The sequence below is a fragment of the Macrobrachium nipponense genome, chromosome 10, assembly GCF_015104395.2.
Source record: "Macrobrachium nipponense isolate FS-2020 chromosome 10, ASM1510439v2, whole genome shotgun sequence".
Lineage (NCBI taxonomy): Eukaryota > Metazoa > Arthropoda > Malacostraca > Decapoda > Palaemonidae > Macrobrachium > Macrobrachium nipponense.
Genome location: NC_087204.1, coordinates 46,756,609 through 46,776,753, shown reverse-complemented (window position 1 = coordinate 46,776,753; position 20,145 = coordinate 46,756,609). Strand labels below are relative to the sequence as shown.

The 20,145-nt window shown below is 37.2% G+C and overlaps 1 protein-coding gene across 5 annotated transcripts in view; it reads right to left on the bottom strand.

The window, feature by feature from the left end:
- LOC135223605 (uncharacterized) overlaps positions 1 to 20,145 on the bottom strand; it is a 910,537-nt gene that overhangs the window by 351,018 nt on the left and 539,374 nt on the right. For all 5 annotated transcript variants that reach the window (XR_010316536.1, XM_064262183.1, XM_064262184.1 and 2 more), the window contains 2 exons: positions 16,560 to 16,680; positions 14,695 to 14,859 (listed from right to left, as the gene is read on the bottom strand). Coding sequence is in view for 4 of the 5 variants with exons in the window: in XM_064262183.1 (XP_064118253.1) it covers positions 14,695 to 14,859; positions 16,560 to 16,680 (286 nt within the window). In the remaining variant the exon portion in view is untranslated. The remainder of the gene's footprint in view (positions 1 to 14,694; positions 14,860 to 16,559; positions 16,681 to 20,145) is intronic.

Sequence of the window (20,145 nt, the reverse complement as noted above, 5' to 3'; positions counted from 1 at the left end):
CAAAGGGCACATGCGAAGCCCATTCCCTCCATCACCACTGTAAAAAAACAAAATATCTTCATTTGTTTTTCGTCCTGTTTCCCTCTCAAACGCTTTGCTATACATTATTTTAAGCTTCTCAGCTTTACAAGCACCCTTATCACTTAATATGGAGGTAAGTTCTTTCCCCAGTATTTCGCAGTTTAACATTTTTTTCTTGTAAAATTCTTCAAATTCATTCGCTCATAAGAACTGAATTATGTACAATCCCAATCCTTTGAATGATAAATATCCAGGCCGCCCAAAAGGGTTGAAGTGTACCTATCCTTCCGAAAAAACACGGCTAAGCAGTAGTAACACTGACAACAACAACACCCACGTTTATTTTGCACAGAACCGTTTTTCTCTATTATTATTATTATTATTATTATTATTATTATTATTGGGAAAAATTTTATTATTATTATTATTGGGAAAAAACTCTCTATCACAAGAGTATATATAATGTTCTAAAGGGTCCACAATAATACAAAGTGTAAAAAGTCCGTGTATAAATTTTGAAGACTTTACAGAAAGCTTTCGAACCCTTCCCTGGGTTCATCTTCAGTCCAAATGAACAATAAGTTACAAGTACAGAGGTAAATTTAAAAAACAAGAGACGTTGAAGATCGTTGACAACGGTCGTTAGCTCGTTAATGGGCCGGGTGAAGAAAGAGGGTAGTTAACAACAACTAGGTGATACCCTCTCCCCTATCAATCCTACTGGCTGCAATCCTGTTGGATCTTCGTACAGGTTGTTGCAACATTACATGAAGTCCTTCATCCAAGGGCGTAGATTGATAGGATTGATAGGGGAGAGGGTATCACCTAGTTGTTGTTAACTACCCTCTTTCTTCACCTGGCCCATTAACGAGCTAACGACCGTTGTCAACGATCTTCAACGTCTCTTGTTTTTTAAATTTACCTCTGTACTTGTCGTAACTTATTGTTCATTTGGACTGAAGATGAACCCAGGGAAGGGTTCGAAAGCTTCCTGTAAAGTCTTCAAAATTATACACGGACTTTTTACACTTTGTATTATTGTGGACCCTTTAGAACATTATTTTATTATTATATTATTATTTATTTATTATTATTATTATTATTATTATTATTATTATTATTATTATTATTATTAAGAATAGAGAATTTTCTTTGCAAAATAAACGCGGCGTAAATAGTCATTATTTTCAATAGAACCTGTTATAATAATAATAATAATAATAATAATAATAATAATAATTGCAGAAATTAACACGCAACGTCTGAACATGAATACAGCTATTGCTGTAACACAAACATGTGTGATTAGTAATGATGTCAAAGGCCTTGACCTGTTACTGAAATAACAGTCAAAACGGAATATACACGTGAAACCAAATGTGCCATGGAAATGAAAAAATATGAGAGTAATAACAATGGCAGTCTTAATCTGAGTTATTACCACATCCCATTATGCTATAAATAGTACCTGCTGGGAGAGAAATACGCTAGACTGGTAATCCATAACAGTAATATTTTGATAATGCTGTTTAAAAAAGAAATTAAGTGACAATTAACATAACACTAATCCGTTACATTTGACCGTCGCAATGAACTTCTGTTCTAATATTACAATTTGTAAACCCCTCGAGCATATCATTCAAGACGTACCACAACTCCTCGACCCATCGCCTTACAAGTAGACTCATTACTTGGCCCTTATAAAGGAGTGGGATTATCGCCCTGCAGCTTCGTACAAATCAAGGCATAGTGGTGAAGTGCAGGCCCGTCATTTTCATGCATATCCAGCGGTCACTTGTGGTAGCCTCTCATAAACCACTGTACCCCAATCTTAACCTAGCGTTGCTCCAATTCAAAATGCCTGTTAACTCTTTCTTTTCATATGCATGTATACTGAGCATTACAACCCTTTTACGGTGCTGTACTGATCTCCAACTCCTGCTTCATACTTTGCAAGCACATTTCCAATATTGTAACACACCTGATTCTTCTCCTGATTTATAGGACAAGGTTGCGGTCAACGGCGTCTTTAGAGCAGCTTCTCTAACCAGCATACCTGTCTGTGGAGGAGTCTGGTGACAGACCAAAATCCTCAACCTTATAGTGTTGAGCATTAAGTATTTCTATGTTTGGAAGGTCACCCCTCCAATCTGAGTGCATCAGTGCCAGTCATAGATATTCGTCGATAAAATCTTACCAAAGCATCGGATATGGACCCTATTTTGGAAATAGCTATTTGACGCCTCAGCCTAATGAGCAAAATATGCAGTGATGTCTAGTGTTGATAATTAATGCACTTATCACAGTACATCAAAGAAATTTAAAGGGAAATTTAACTAAATCTATCAAGCTCGTAGAGAGACCAGTAAAACGTCATTACTGAAGGCCCTCCCACTCATTGATACTGTAGTATAACGTACATCAAGAGACACCCTGTCCATATATTTTAAATAAGGCTCAGATATTGGTATTACTAGCAATAGTAGTTAGTATATGGAATTCTTATGTTGCTTCGTACACTGAAAACACCAGAGGAGAGTACAAGGAATGCATCATATGAGAATATTAATTGAGTAATACGGTTCCACGGCGCAATTCACGTTTCCTTTAACTTCAACTACGCACCAAGTCTTACTCTCTGAAAACCATTGCTACCATGGAGTTTCAAGGATTCGTAAAGTATCGTTCAGATACCCGCGAAAGTTGCCACACGGTCGCAACGCCTGTATGGAAAAAAACAGTATTTGAAAAAAAACAAAAAACAAAAACAAAACAACAACATATAGTTTGTTTTTCCTATGCAAACGGCCATGTAATGTATTGACAATAATATTATCATAATGTAATCATCACAGTTATTATCATTATTCATGTTATTAATATTATAATCACCATTATTGTTATTATTCATACTTCGACATCTGGGAAGAGGATGATATATATGCATGTCTGTATATAAGGTCAGTAGAATAGGTAAATTGTTAAAAATGGTCGTTGCAGCTAGTCAGTGAGATAGTTTATCAGTCAAGAAAAATCCGGCCATTGTTTATTCATGGTCTGAAAAGTTAGAAAGACCTTGACATACAGAAAGTATTTGTTAGAAAGACCTTGATATAAAGAAAGTATTTGTATATTCCTCTTTTTCAAACTCGTCACTCGAGTAACTATAAATGTCACCTTTGTCCTCGTCTATATCGTTTGGTGTTTCTGTATGGCCTTATGATGCAGTTTTTATGTTTCATCCTATGCATCAACGACATTCCAAAAATTAATTTCAAGTGTCCACACTATTGACTTTGTTCCGTAATATTCCCTCAATGATACCTAATATTAACAGTTTTTCCTTAATGTTTCAACTTTTCATTTTGTCCTTTCGTCACTTGTAGTCATTAATATCGATTACCCACCTTTCGTAATTCAATATTTTCTATCTTTATCATGTCTACCAACAAAATCAGAAACACTTAACTTTATTTCAGCTTGAACATCACTTATTTCCTTATCGGTGCTAGTTATTTCATTACCTAACCAAACCTCCTTTTTGACTGTACAGATAATATAATATAACATGAATCGATGTACCCTAGATGGTGCCAATGACTCTTCTTAATGTCAATGACAATCTTCCCGTTCCAATAAGAAAATGGGGGAAGTAGGCATTCGAAGTCGTGTATGCTCTTCCTCGATCCCCCTCTCGTTTCATTCACTGTGTGTAAAGAATGTATGTTTTTCCAGTTTAAATGAATATAAAAAACGTTCATGTTCCATAATTCCCTCCGGGTAGAACATTCCGAAAATATTATCTATGATGAAGGAATCACATCACCTTATTATCTAGTTGAAAATTTTTGATTTATGAGCTACTTTATGCTTTTGTGCATGTTTTTCCCAATTAAACAGTATACCCGTTAACTTTTAAAAGAAAATAAATTATCATTAACAACTTTCTAAAACGTTCTTCACTGTCTACAAAGGCTATTTCAAGTGACTTAATGTTTTCGTTCACTCTAGGGTTCACAGATAAAAAATGTATAGGATAAAATTTAAATATCTATATTCAGTGAGAATAACCTACATCATCTTTTTTTTAGATAGGGAATAAATTAAAGCTTTCCATGAGGTGAGTTGTTTTGTATTTGTGTTTCTGTGTACGTTCCGTGCATGAAGTTTCCCATTTCATAATGAGTATTAATTACCTAACATTGATCTATTATATTAAAATTTCATGACGATACCCAAACAGATTTTCAATAAACATTGGAACCATATTGAAACTTCATGAAACATTATTTATACAATTCATTTTCCTTCCATTTAAAAAAGCGGACATAAAAGGACGAAAACCACCGCCCAAATTGAATGAAGGTGGAAAATACATGGAAGCAAGATAACACTGTGGAAAAAAGCATATGGTAATTGGATACGAGCTGTCACGTCTAATACACAGTGATACCTGATAATGCTGTTACATGCATATTGATGAGCAAGATTTAAATCATGGTAACGAGGGTAGCCTCGTATGTAAATTCTTAACGCTATCCACTATCACTGCTATCTGAGAAGCACAACACAGAAAAATGGAAAAGAACCAACGAGATATTTATTGCTTCCAGTAGCGAACCGGTGGCATATTACATATTCTACGACAAATATACAAAGCAATTTCGAGGCTGATAAGGAAATTACTGAGATAAAAGTATATAACAAAGTAAAGAGGAGTAGCGCTGTAGACTGGAAGAAAATTTTCAGATTTCACTTCAGGGGGTACGGCATGTTAGGAGCAGGCATCCATGTCACCTGGTAAATATGACTCCTACTGAACATATTTCAGGTGAATGCCCATTGATTCAGGCCTTTTTAATTTTTCTAAACCAAAAACAAAAGGGCTGGACAAATAGAAATGTATAATTTGGAAAATGTGTTAGAACTTCAATTGTACTGAAGCTGTGGTTTTGAAATTTGACATATATCATCGCAGTAATACCAGTAAAGTGTCCAATAAGTATTAAGCCATTCCATAATGAATTGATAAAGTTTTATATACAGATCAGTCACAAAAATGTACAAAAAACTCAAAGCTGAACTCGGTTAATTTTCAAATCTCGCGACTTATCTTGACTTTCACTGTGGGTATGTTTCTGCAGTTTGGTATATTTTACGCCAGTAATACCCACGAAATTACCAGCAAATATAATGCCAAACTATACATATTTAATAAAGTTATGTGCATATTTATACACAATAGTCAGATTTGACTATTAAAAAAATGGGCCATATTTTAACCTTTACCAAATATATGGTTCTGAAATGTGCATTTGTCTCTCATTGATACCTATGAATTATCCTAAATATATTGATGCCAAGATATATCATGCCACACCATAATGATTTGGTGAAGTACATCCTCTTGGAAAGTCAGGGTCCTTGAAGATCGCTCCCAAACTTCATCATTTGGAGAAAGTCACTCGCCAATCTTCTCGAGAAGATCCTAAATTCACAGCCACCTTGAATGAGAAAATGTTTACCCAAGATGATCAGGTGTCTGACGAAACTTCTGCCCGAGATATGGCCTGGATTCTCTCATGCCCCCATGGCTCCAACAGTGACGATGTGCCTACGTGGACCGGGTTCAATCAAGTTACAACAAAAGACAAACACGAGCTCTGCACAATTGGGTATTTGCCTCTCGTCAACGCCCCGGCCCACGAGAACGACATGCTGTGGATAGTTATGAGGCGATGCCTGAGGATTTCCAACATTATAAATCCTGGCCAGTCCATAGTCATCACTCTGGACCAGCAGCTGTACTGCAAGGCCAAGGAAATACAGTGGGCGAACAGTAATGAATGCAAAACGATATTCTTGCGACTTGGGGGGTTCCACATTGTCAAGAATTTCATGTGTGAGATCGAAAATCACTTTGCAGACTCTGGTCTTACTGAGGTGTGGACAGAGAGTTCCATCTTAAGAGAGAATACAGCTCAAAATAACATACAGGCCGAATCATACAACAGGGCTGTTCGTGTGCACAAGCCAACATTTGAAGCTGTTTGGAAAACACTCTAGCCAACATTCATCGTATGGGCTAAATATCACCAAGTAGAAGTTGAACTCCAAACATTATCTGTCCACGTCGTTATAGCTCTGGAAGCACACAATGAGCAAGATGTGACCAGCAACAAAGTCAAAGCACTGAAAGATACAGTTCAGAACTCCGGAATAACAAGATTTTTGGACGACTTCCAAGAGACACAACCACCCACTCCCAGAATTTGGGTGATGTACATCAAAATGATCGCCATCTTGTTGCAGTTCCTGTATGCAGAGAAATGGAAACTGGAACCTACATAAATCGTCCTTTGCAACAATGTTACCCTAGTTTGCTCAGTAGGAACACTATCGATGGATTAAGCCTTAGAGCACATTAACAAAGTCGACCAACTTGCCTGTAATCTTGTAGGAATAACGAGATCAGAAGGAGCAACGAACGGAGCAGAATTGTAGACGACATAAGTGCAGTGTTGGACATTCATGCTACAGATGAATGCTACAACCCTTCCTATGTAAAGGAAGCTAGACCCTCATGATTAAAGCAGGACAAGGATGATGTTCAGAAGATTGTCGACCAGATTTGACATTTTTCAACACCAAAATCCAACTGTCATTAGCCTGGCCACTCGAGATGTAGCTTCTTCTCAAATGATGGAATGTCTTCTGACAGCAAGTGCAAAAAGGCAAGACAAATTGAAAGAATTTGTGGGCTTATGTCTCATCATGAAAAAAGTGGGATTCCATGACAAGCTCAGACAGTCAAAAAGCCTGATGCTGAAAAACACGTATCAGGCCCAGAAAAAAAGAATTGGCTCTGAAACAAAAACACATCAAAGCAGATTGTAACCTCTTTCAACGCTTGCTTGTTTTGAAAGAAGCTGGACGCGAGATGGACCTGAAGGAAATCCTCAGCCACGAAATTTCACCAGTTCCCCTATCACTTGCAGACACATCTGGAGCAATGGGATCCACAAACAAAGCAGCTCTCGGAAGTACCCCTCAGACAAGAACAACTGTAGAGGAACAACTGTCAATAGTAAATCTGAAAACTTGTGTAATCATCGATGATCAGGTACTTGTTCAAGCAATCGGCAAACCTGCAAATGCCCACAACTTTGGACAACTCGCAGACTGGTTCGTCGCCTCTGTCTTCAGTCACTTCAGTGACACTTGCTCCATAGCTGACGTCTTGTTTGATAAGTATGAAGCAAATACTATCAAGGACACCACTCACCCATGAACTGGAGGCAATTTATTGACCTCCCAGAGAACCAGCAAGACCTGGAACACTTTTTGAGCATGGAGCTCATTCGTCAAGCAAGGTCGATTCAACCGAATCGTGAAGTCGGGACATCTAGAGGATTTCATGATCGAACGGCTGTTGAGTCATCCTGTGGAACGGACGTCAACCCCCTCAAATCTAACCACAATGAAGCTGATACCAGGGTACTGTTACAGGCCAAGTCTGTGACAGATCTTAGGTTTGGTTCCAAACGGGAACAGCGAAGCAAAGGAGCTTTGTTGCTGTGCATGCTGTAGACCTTAATCCAGCTCTCCACAATATCCCAGCATTTCATGCTCTCTCTGGCTGTGACACAGTCAGCCAATTTTGTGGCATGGCAAAACAATATTATGAAAAACGTTCATTAAGAACTGTCCGTTACTGGATGGGCTCGGATGTGGCACACTTACCGAAAAAACACTGTCAGATGTAGAGCTTCATCTGCGGACTGTATTCAAACAATGAAAACAACACAAACATCAATGACATGCGTTTCAAAATGTTCCTCAAAGATTACAAAGAACCAGAGAAATTGCCACTAATCCGTTTTTCTCTGAAGCTGCTTATCAAGTGAGCACACCATCAGTGTACAATTTGGCTCTGTTCACTGACCTCACAACCAGATATATCTTCCACGGTTTACCTCAAGTTTACACAATGCCAGTGTAAGAACTGCGAATCCAACAGATGCAGTTGTCGTCTTAAGGAGCTGAGATGTACCGCCGGTTGTGATTGCGCTGACGGAACTTGTCGAAATCCTTTGAACAGTGCCCAAGACGACTCGGACTAGACCTTGGAAAACTGACGTCGATGTTAATATTATCCCAACACAGTTTCTTTTTTTTTTACATCAAAAGAACTTCATTAAAGCATGTCAGTACATTTGTACAAGCTTAATATAATGCATCAAGATGTAATTTTGTCGGATTTTCAGAGCATTTTTTCATTATTTGTCTCTCCATAGGGAACGAAATAGATAAGATATTGCTTTCATCTTTAGAGGTGTGTATTATCATAATATGTTCAAATGCAACAAATTTCATTACGTTATCTTAAATAAACACAAAGTTGTGTCTTTTTATTAGCATCTGGAGTTTTCAAAAATGGCAGCCATTTTGTTTTGGCTGTATAATATTTAAAAAAGGCCAAATTTACTGGGCATCCACTTGAAATATGTTCACTATGGACCACTTTAACAGTCTATCATGGATGCCAGCTCCTAACATTCCGTATTCCCTAAAGTGATTTCTAGGCCTCTTTTCAGATTTTGCCTCTAGTCTACTGTAGCAATAAAGAAATGAAAACTTGAAGCCTCGTAGAATTTTGCTACATACAAAGCTTTGTGCTGCAGTATTTTTCAAAACATAAAAGCCTCTACTGTGATTCTTGGTCAGCCAGGGTTTGTTTCCCAGGATCCCGGGAAATTTTCAAGGTTTAATAATCCCGGGAAATCCCAAGACAAAATTAAGTACAAAAATAGCGACAAATTTGACTGCAGGATGTTTGTGGACTAGTTGTTCTGTTTATATTCATATATACTGTGCATAATGATAGATGTCTAAATTATGTCACTGTTTTGATTTTTATCTATAATATTATATTTAGAGTGAATTGTATTTTACCATCAACAGCATCTCGCTAGTTGCAAAATGGCAAAACTTTTGCAAGATAAGTCCTGTCAAATAAATCCGTGGAGGATAAAGTGTCTATTTCATTGTTACCAGTTTATCTCAGTAGCTAAACCTATAGAGGACAGTGATATAAAACCGTGACAAAATAATCATGTACAAGTTTGCAGATTTTTTAAGAGGAACATATTCTTTCCCTACCTACCAGTCCCATATATATATATATATATATATATATATATATATATATATATACTGTATGGTATATATGTGTATGTATGTATGTATATATATATATATATATATATATATATATATATATAATTTATATCGATTGTCAATTAACGTGTTGAAAAACAAAGTGTATGCTGGAACTAAACATTAGGCGGAATTAATAAGACAGCCACTCTACAGTAATGTTTCTGCATATCTAAAACCTGAAAGGGAAACTTAGGTGTAATGTGCAATTTTATACAATTGAAAATCCCGGGAATTCCCGGGATCCGAGGATTGGGACTAATTTTATCCCGGAATCCCAGGACAGAGAAGCTCCAAAACGGCAATCGCTATTGGTCAGACATTGCACTTGCACGATGTTATATGAACGCACGGACACACATGTATATGTGTGGCCGTCTGCGTGGGTTTATATTCAATAATTGCTATGTCGCCTTGACTTTTCACCGTTTTAGCATTTTTTTAATGTACTTATCACAACACATGGCTATTCCAAGCTGGAGATAAACGATATATATACTTTCACGGAGATATAGGTTTCTAGGCAAATTTATAAATAAGCTAACACTAGGATATGAGAACCACGGGAATAGGTAGTAGCAGCACGACCGCGCCAGGTTCTTCCTTAGCGACGACGGTAATTAATCTGCCTACCAGTATTTTCAAATGAGACCTCCCTCCAACAATCGTTTCCTCGTTCCATGGATGCCCTTTTCGCCTAAATTAGAGACATTCTTCAAGGTGGACTGGATATCGTCGTCGCTCCTATCATTGCAATCCTAATGTTAGTGACATGCAATGTAGACAAATAACCTCCAAGATGTGTTGATCTGCATTCATCATCTCTCATCAGCTAATTAAAGTTGACCATTTATGATCAGTCTCTAATATTAAAAAAATAATATTCTGTTAACAAGTTAGTTTTATTCCATTTTAAGTCAATTGTCCTCTATATTGGTTTTCCATTTTGAGGCTTAAATCATTTATTCAGATATGTTGCACTTTTAAAATTCAGTTACCTAGGAAACCTCTAATATTCGCAAACGCAAAAATATATTTCTAAACTAAGCCCTATGCTTTCGTTTTTCGGCCGTTATCTTAAAGTCCGATATTAATCTTTTCCTTATAACAGATATAGAACTTAAGATGTGTCCTATCAAATTGATTTCTCTTTTACTTCCCCAAAACTTTTTGTCCTATTAGTCAGATCTTCTTAGGGAGATTCTTCACATTTGGAAATATTTACATTTCCATATCCTGCATTTCGCGTGCAAATGCAATGTCTAAACAAGAATCACAGTAAAGGCTTCTTTTGCATACAAGAATATCAATTCTTTTTCCCTGAGTGGTTACTAAGGTAAAAGGTTCAATTTTGCGCTTGAGTTATTGAAAAATACTGAAGCACAAAGTGCCATGTGCATATATGTATATATATATATATATATATATATATATATATATATATAGATATATATATATATATATATATATATATGTATATATATATAATATATATATATATATATAAATTATATATATAAATATATATAATAAATACTTAGTCGTGAAAACATGAGAATGTGTAACAACACAGTCGCGAGTGTTGAGGGAAACTTTAAGATATCAGGAAACACTTTGGGTCGTCGGACGGAAAAGCAAAACACTGTTGAGACGAAAGCGTTGGTGGGCAGGTTGACCTGGTAGGTCGAAAAGTCACGTGATCGTGACGTCAGAAAAATGTAGTTGAGTATGTTTGTGCGTCAAACAAGGTGTGTTCATGGAAGGTTCTAGTCTAGAACAATTGAGTGCGTTCATACCCACAAACATCAGAACCGTGAGAAGACTAGCGTGCTTGCGTTCGTACACCCATCAGAACAAATGGAAACGTAATATATTCCGGTAGTGAGTGAGGAAATCGGGGCATTAGACTACAGAATCTTTTAGTGATTACCTGGAGGCGCACAGAAGACCCTTCAAGAAGGTAAATAGTGAAAAAAGGACTTTGAAAAACTTTGAACTTTTACACATACTGAAGGGAGCTGATGTGCAGTGAAAAGTATTTGGAATTTCTATTGGATAATTATCCATCCTTTTTTATTTCATTTCTGATAATCGTGGTTTCTCTTACCGATAGATTCGGTTTGTTACCACAGAAAATGAATTTTCTAACTGACAATTTTGGTTGGGAAAATACTGACGAGGTTTTTGACAATGAGATAGTGTGTGACAATTTTTCAATCAAGATGACTATTCGAGGAGTAATTGTGTCTCATGGTTTTGAATTTTCCAATTCCTTTTCATTGTTTTTCATGTTAGTTCTTTTGAGGAAATAAAGACTATTTTGTATCTCAGAGTTTGGATTTAGCCTAGATCTAATAACTTGATTTAGCTGCAGAGATGCTGGTTTGCGGCGGACTCTTCAAGGTATGTTACGTTACCAATTAGTGATTTCTATCTTTCTAATTAACAGGGTCAATTAGTCCCTTGTAACAGATTGGTGGCAGTCAGAAAAGGCAATCAGGCCTATGGATTAAGTTTCTGGAGAGGATGGGGGTGAATCATAGAGTTAGGAAATCATGCAGAGATGTGGTTTGGGTTGAAGTCAGCAAAATCGGTTCGTTGAGAACTCGGCCTGCTAAGGCAGTGGCGTTTCGAAGAGTGTGTTAATATGACGTGTGTAATAAATTCGGTGTGGCTATTTTAATATTGGTGTTAGTAGTGTAATATTACAGGGGGCTATCGGTGTATTGGGGCTATGGGTCATGGAGAAAGTAACAAGCAAATATGTTGTGGGAAAAGAGGAATTTTGGCGAGTGTTAATTTCTTTTCTTGTTCTGTTTTCCTTCTCGCTCTCAAGAGATTGTGCAATTATCTTTTTTTTTTCTTTTCATTAGATGAGGCTTTGTAACTGTAGTGTGGATATATGGGATGTTGTGAGTTTTTACTCTCTTGGGAATTAGTTTAATGAGGGGAATATATGGTGCATGCAAGGAGTTGGGTTGGTGATAGCTGATGCTTAGCTAGCAATCCGAGGTCGATGGGCAAGATCAGAGATAATACCCGGTTAGCAACAGGACAGAAGGGTCCTCTCTCTCTCTCTCTCTCTCTCTCTCTCTCTCTCTCTCTCTCTCTCTCTCTCTCTCGGACGCCATTGTAGATAGCTTTGATGAAAAGATTGAACCTACATCAGGTTCAGAAACATTTCCAAATGTCCCATAGTGGACAGCACTTTTTAATGGGACCGATCAAGAACTTAACAGAAAGGGATGTAAGTTTTCCTTCTCCCCGACTGTATGCAAAAGTGGAATATAAGAGGGGATTTATAAATCCAGGGCAACAGTTGCGTTGTTTCAATTGAAATAGGCAAGGGCACACAAAGAAACTTTGTAGAGTTACTTTTGGCGGTTTTGGCCATCTCAGAAACAGAGGGATGCAAGACCCAAACTCAGAACTCTGGTAGTTCTAATGCGAGAACTTACCAAGCAGGCCACTCGAAGGGCCAAAGAGATCAGAGAAATTTTTGGAAAGCCGATCAACAAAACGGGTATAGATGATTTATACATGCCATTGTGGTCTTGTGGGGGACGCCCCATAGCCCAGACCGATAGTACAGGGAACAGTGGGGGATGTGAAGATCCCAGTTTTTATTGATACCAGAGTCAATTAATTTAATGAACCATGATCTGTATCAGTCCACGTTCTCCTAATACCCTTTGAAACCCTCAACAGAGACGGTGATGAGCAAGCCCATAGATTGAATACCTTGGGTTTTATAAGAATGCGGTTCCCTCTGGGTGATCGGATGTTAATAAAACCAATTTTGGTGATAAAAGGTGTTGCGTTGGGCAACAAACTTTTGTTGGGCTATTCTGCATGTAGGAGACACAGGATATCAGTCCATACAGGTGTTAGTGGCATAACGGTTGGGATACCTGGTGTTTTTATTCCATGTGTGGATGTACGTGGAACTGTGGTAAATAAGGATACTGAGGTCAATATGGGTGATACTGGTGATAACACTGGCGGTGATATTGGTGATAATAATAGTGATATTGGTGATAACGGTGATATTGGTGATACTGGTGTAATATTGGCAGTGATACTGGCGGTGATATTGGTGATAATAATGCTGATAATAATGGTGGTTTGGTTAATAAGGGTGATATTGATAACAATGGTGACACTGATAATAACATTGGGGTTATGGTTGATAATATGGGGGATACTTATATAAATATGGGTGATATTCATGTGAATGTGGAACATGGGGTAAATAACCAGTCACAAGAGGGTGCTGTGTATGATGGTCATGTATTAAAATGGTTTTATCACAGGTTATTAGCACAGTGTCAGCAAGCAAGGTATCAAACACAGGTGTTACATTGTAATGATACAGTTAGGAAGTATCATTACAATGTAACACCTTGAATTGTAATGATACAGTTAGGAAGTATATATCAGAAGAATACTTATGTGGTAGACCTCCAGGATTGGAGTTGGAATAGTGGTTCAGTGGCTATTGTAGAGGGAAAAACTGAGTTTTCAGAGGTAGAAATGTAAATAAGGTGGAAAAAGAAGGATGGTTCAGTCCGAGTACGTGTAGATTTCCGTAAATTGAATGAGAAAACAATTCCTGACCGTTATCCGGTCGCCTGCATACCAGACCTTTTTGTGGAAATTGAGGGACATAGGATATATTCTTCAATAGACGTTATGCAGGGATTTCCGCAGGTTCCTCTAAGTGAAGGTAGTCGGTAATTTACCGCTTTCTCATTGCCCAAGGGGCATTTTGAGTTTACGCAGATGCCTTTTGGCTTATCAGGTAGTCCTATGACTTTTATGAGGTTAATCAACACAGTTTTGCATGGGTTATTAGGCAAGACTGTCTTTGTATATATAGATATGCTGATTGCAACAGATTCGATCGAGCATCACATGGAAATGCTCAATGAAGTTCTTATGAGACTAAGGTTAACAGGTTTGAAAACTAAGTTAGCCTAGTGTGACTTCTTGAAAAAGCCCATTTAGGTAATGTCATATCTAAAGAGGGACTTAGAGTGATAACGATAAAGTTCTTCCTCGAGAATTCAATGCCTTTTACTTATACGGAAATTCAGTTATTAAATATATGTATGCTTTATATATAACAATTTCTAACCTTTCGCGTGCCCAAGGCCATACATATTCTTTTTCCAAAGGAGACTTTACACTTTGTACTTGAAAATTTTCACCGTTTAATTACCGTTATAACTCTGCTACATAAAAATATTTTATATCCACACTTGAACAATCTATATTAATATAACTATATACAAGATGAATTAACAGACAATTAAACGGCAGCATTTGGCGAACATAACAGAAGATTAGTGTGAAGTTGGTCTTCAACATACGAGGGCTCTCTATTTCACGTAAAGTTCAGAAAGGGTTCACATCATATGAAAACTGTTAATCGGGTACTAAGGTTTTAGTTACCTTTACTGTAAACAACATGGAGGACTCCGTGGGACGGTCTGCACCTTACAATGACACAGGCTAGTGAGGCACCAGCAGTTATCACCGCAACGCCAGCACCAACAAGACATAAAACAAGCAGTTCTTGATATTCCTCTTGGTCATCAACACCGTCATCCTCGAATGCTGAAACAAATCCACAGAAAAAACATTTCTACAGAACTGAAAAAAATTCCACCGTCTCCGAAAAGTTATTCTGCAAAAGATCAAAACCATTGCAGACAACAATGAGAGAGATTTGTTTAACTAATACCATAAAGATGCTAGATAACTTAAAAAGAAAACACTGGTAAATCGATTTCACATATTTTCATATTTTACCTAAGCGAATTATGAAACGTTGCTGTAATTAGAAATAAGTCAGTGTATTTTTAGTAGTAGTAGTAGTAGTAGTAGAGTAGTAGTAGTAATACACTGGCTATGCCTAAATGGTCCTGACAACTGATAAATTTTACCATGACGGAGATTCCATTTTTCTCAAAGATCACTGCTTCCACTAATGGCGATTATCATCATCAACTGCAACCTTGTGTGACGCAACGGCCATCTGGGAAATTCCGCCACTCATGTCTTACCTGTGCATTAGCTTCCACAAACCTCCTCTCCCTTCTCATCTAAGTAGGTCTGGACCTTCCAACTCTTCTGCGATTGGGATTGTCCAGGCAATCTCCATATCCGAGCTCTTCAATTTATCACCTACACACTGAACTGACGCATTTTGCATCATCGTGACCATCTTTAAGTCCATCCAGCCCTCTGAATCCTAATATTCTAGTTTAAAACTTCGTTCTAAAATTGATATAATTTCATTGCCATACCGTGTTTCATGTCCGTATAACAATGCAGATTGTACTAGACTTGACTATTCCCTTATTTCGTATGCAACTTGAGTCTATTTGATTTCCAAATCTTATTCAGTCTGCCCTTTGTTTTATTAACTTATTTGGACTTTCTCTAAATTCGAACCCTAAACGAAACCTGATTATTCAAAGATTCATTAAACCTCCCTCTAACTGAAGTTGCTTCATCCCTTTGTGCATACTAGTCCTTTTTTTATTAAATTTATATTTTCTTTAGTTTGCATTGAGTCCCATTTCTATAGATATATGATTTGTTCTATTCCAATATATGAAAGAAAATCAAAGCCTCAATGAAAATCCCCATAAAAATCTTTCCTTCTTTGTCTGACTCCCTTCTTACTTTTTACTATATCTTATTTTTGTCCAGAATTACTGATATTCTTTTTGATTAAGCATAGAGCCAGGTGTTGTTGAATGGTAAAATGTTTATCACTTCTCTGAAAACATGAAACGCTTCAATATAACCAAGAGTTTGGGGTGACATATGACACTCTAATTATAAAATTTGGTTTGAAAGAATACCACAAAAGATATCAGTAATTGGTTTTGAAGACGTTTACATTTCTGTGAATTCGTGAACTGGAAATTCGATTTTCACAATCGTTTGTGTCCAATTACCATGCGACGCTTTGACATCCCACCATTCCATATCATGATCTGATGAGAAACTCTTGAAAAAGTTCTTAAATAGACGAGAAGAAACGAACGCCACCATAATGAAATTACAATAATAATGGTAAAGACACTCATTCTGTTGGATATTTTTTTTGACTTGGAAAACAATCGTTCTCTATAACCTCAATTAAAATTCCGTCTAAAATCTCTCTCATCAATTTTGCACACTTTCTTTTTCTCGCCCAAGAGACGAAAATGCTTAAAGGTAACTTGAACAGACAACCTAATCTGTAGATAAAAATTTACACCCCATGTTAATAAGATAACATCGCGAGCTAACATACAACGTACCTGCTAATAATTTGGCCAAACTAGACCGCGTCTGGCATCCATCCCGAGGGCACCTATGGTCAATTGGCGTAACCCGTGCACAGTACCACCCACTACTTAAGTTGCTGAAGCTATAACTCGTCTGCAAATGAGAAAAACACAGTATGTTGCAACTACTTCGCTGGAACAAGACCTTACAAGCAATGTCTCTCACTACTTTCTGAAATAAGAGAGGCAAATTGTTATTCGCTACAATTACAGTATTCATTAGGGAACAAAAGATTCTGAAGGATATTTGAATCTTCAAGGCCAACTCATTCTCGCCTAAGGACTCTAGATCTCATTGTTATTTTCCTCCTTACTGGCTAGCATAATGAATTCAAAGCAAGGAAAAATCAAGATCCATTTATAGCATATCACTATAGGCCTGTATTCATCTGGAGATATACACAGTATTGTCATATAATATCATGGTGTAAAAACTACAGCATTAACACTGAAAGACTTGTGCGGCTTTTTTAATACGGCTTACTGTTCAATTAAAATCTACTGAAGACACCTGGGATTGTATAATTCAATGTTAAAAGAGCAGCGATTCTGGCGAGCCATTCGTTGTCTTCTTTAGAACCGTAATTATATATGAAATGAATCTCTCCATAGACATTCACACCTTGTCTAACGAGATCAACAGACAATAATTCTGCTTAATATACTGCAGCAAAAAGTCCGAGGTTACTAACTATAAAACATTAATTTTACGTTCACTTTCTGCAGTATTTTATGGCATTTCATTAAAGACCATAAATTTCTGAGAACATAAAAATTTGTTTTAATGGGGTTTCATTTGCAAATTGAAATAATCATCTCCTGTATGGTTTTTATGACATGAGCTCCTGCCAAATTATTATCAATAAACTAATCGAAAATGCCCTCAACTAGGCAATCAAGTCATACCAGTACATAAAAACCATAAAAGAGAAAAAGACATTAGACAAAATAAGGCTACGAACAAGGCTTAGGAAATCAACTTAAGCCTCTTAAGTCTCCAAAGCAATGCAACCTTTCTAGGGGAATCACCCCATGGAACAACCCTGCATTATGTCGCTTTTGTTCATCATGCATGCATAAAGTGTTCACTACTGTCCTATTTCAACAGGATGTGACAAATGGTCTTTTCAACGAATGCTTTGCAATATCCATCCTTCACAAGGTTTCCAAATTAATTGTAACACTGATACTTAGATCTCACATTGCTGACAGAACTAATTCCTCGCTGGACGAATGGATTTCGCACTCGGCTACCAATCCGGTGGTCCGAATTTTGATTCTCGGCTCGGCCAACGCGGAACTAGGGGAATTTATTTCTGGTGGCAGAAATTCATTTATGATATAATGTGGTTCGGATTCCACAATAAGCTGTAGGTCCCGTTGCTAAGTAACCAATTGGTTTCTAGCCATGTAAAAATATCTAATCCTTCGGGCCAGCCCTAGGAGAGCTGTTAATCAGCTCAGTGGTCTGGTAAAACTGTGATATACTTAACTTAACTGACAGAGCTTTCTTAGTTGCTAAAATTTTATAAAAAAAAAAAAATTACAACAACCTAAAAGAGCTCTGGAACGATTAATTTTTGTCAGTAATATGAGGGTCAATTAATAAAGTTACAATATCCTAAGAGACCTTGGGAAGGATGGAGATTGGAAATCATTCACTTAAAACACCATTTGTTGCAACCCTGTTGAAACAGGACAGTATTGCACACTTTATGCTTGCATGAAGAACAAAAGCAACAAGATGCAGTTATTCCATTAGGTAAATAAAATATAAAGCAGATATCAAACTGCAGTCCAAAGACCAACATACATTAGAACAAGGGGCTGTGTAACCTTGAAAAGGTGCAGTGGCTGAAACCTACCAGAGAACTACTTGTAGGTAATATTGGGACCTCGATTGTGTACCCAGGCACAAAATATGGCATGCAATGGATGATGAATACTAGGACATCCCACAGAAACTTGACAGCAATTCTCAACACATTTAAGAGTGAAGACCCCGACTGAAAATGATGATTGGTTAGATATAAAACCAGGTGTCAGGCAGAGCAGTGTCCTCTCACCATTACTATTAATCCCGTTTCTGGATAAGTGTAGAAAAAGAGAAACCTTAGTGAAGATAGTCATATATCTGATGTATGCAGATGACCACTCATGATAGCAGGAACAAGGGAGGACCTTCAAAGTGAACAAGATGAATGGAACAACATAGATAAAACAGAAATCATGTTGTTATCAAGAACACCTAGAGATGTGAACATCTTACTGGAGGGCCAGGTTTTACATATTGCAGAAGAATATCTAGGTATTATGTTCTTTGATGAAAACAAGTCAGAAATAGAAATTCATCATCAGATAAAAAATATTGATAACTTGCAACTACTTTATCCACCGATGAAAGATAGGAATATGCCAAGGAAAGTAAAAACAATAATTTATACCACTATACTAAGACCACTTCTGACCTATGGCCATGAAATTTGGACATTAACATCAAGAACTACTAGAAACCACATTCAAGTAGCAGAAACTGAAGTATTCAGACTGATAAAGATGTTTTCAAGGCCAGACAGAATATGCAATGAAGACATTATAAACGAATTGGGGGTGGAAAGCATTCTAAACTTTGTTGAAAGAGGATACCTACATTGATTTGGCTACATAAAAAGAATGTAGGGGGCTAGATATCCCAAGAAGTTTTTGGAAAGGATGACAGATAGAAGAAGACCTGCGGGAAGACCAAGGAAAAGATGGAAGAAAAACCTACTCTCAGCAATGCGAAAAAAAGGAAGTTCTCTATAGCAGGTTGAAGAGGAAAGCTTGGTTGCTTGCCTGGTGTCCGATGAGATATTGGTAAGAATTCCCATAGATCAATATGTTAGCCCATATAAATTGAACTGAATATAATGAGGTCATTCTGCGCTGAAACGGATATTGCCAGTAAAAGGTTTAAAAGGTGTAACAGGAGGAAAACCTAGCAGTTGCACTATGAATCAATTGTTAGGAAAGGGTGCAAAGTATGATGGAAGAAAGAGATTATGAAAGGAGGTACAGTAAAAGGAACGAAAGAGGTTGCAGCTAAAGGCCGAAGGCACGCTGCAAACAACCTTCAGTAATGCCTACAGTGCACTGCATGAGGTGCTTTGATGGCACTAACTCCCTACTACGGGTGTTAAGCCCGTATGTAAATATCTTTAATCTAGATGTTAATTTGAGTCTGCGAGTATTCAAAAAAGAACTTACTATACAGTCAAGGATTTCAGTTTAGACCTGATACTGTTCAGCGTCTTAGGTTTTTCATTAATATTAACATTATTTGACATCACATGACAGTTATACATATCAAAGAGATTTAACAGCTATTAACTGAGAGAAAATAACACAGGAAATTTAGGAGCTACAGGACAGCAGATGTCATTGTCACACTACAGAAGAAAATACTAACATCCAATGAAAAAGTTGAGTGGGTACCTAGATTTGATATCAAAAAAGCTACTTTATGATGAACACCATGAGGCTTTTGCAACTGAATAGTGAAATCTGGTCCACTTCATAT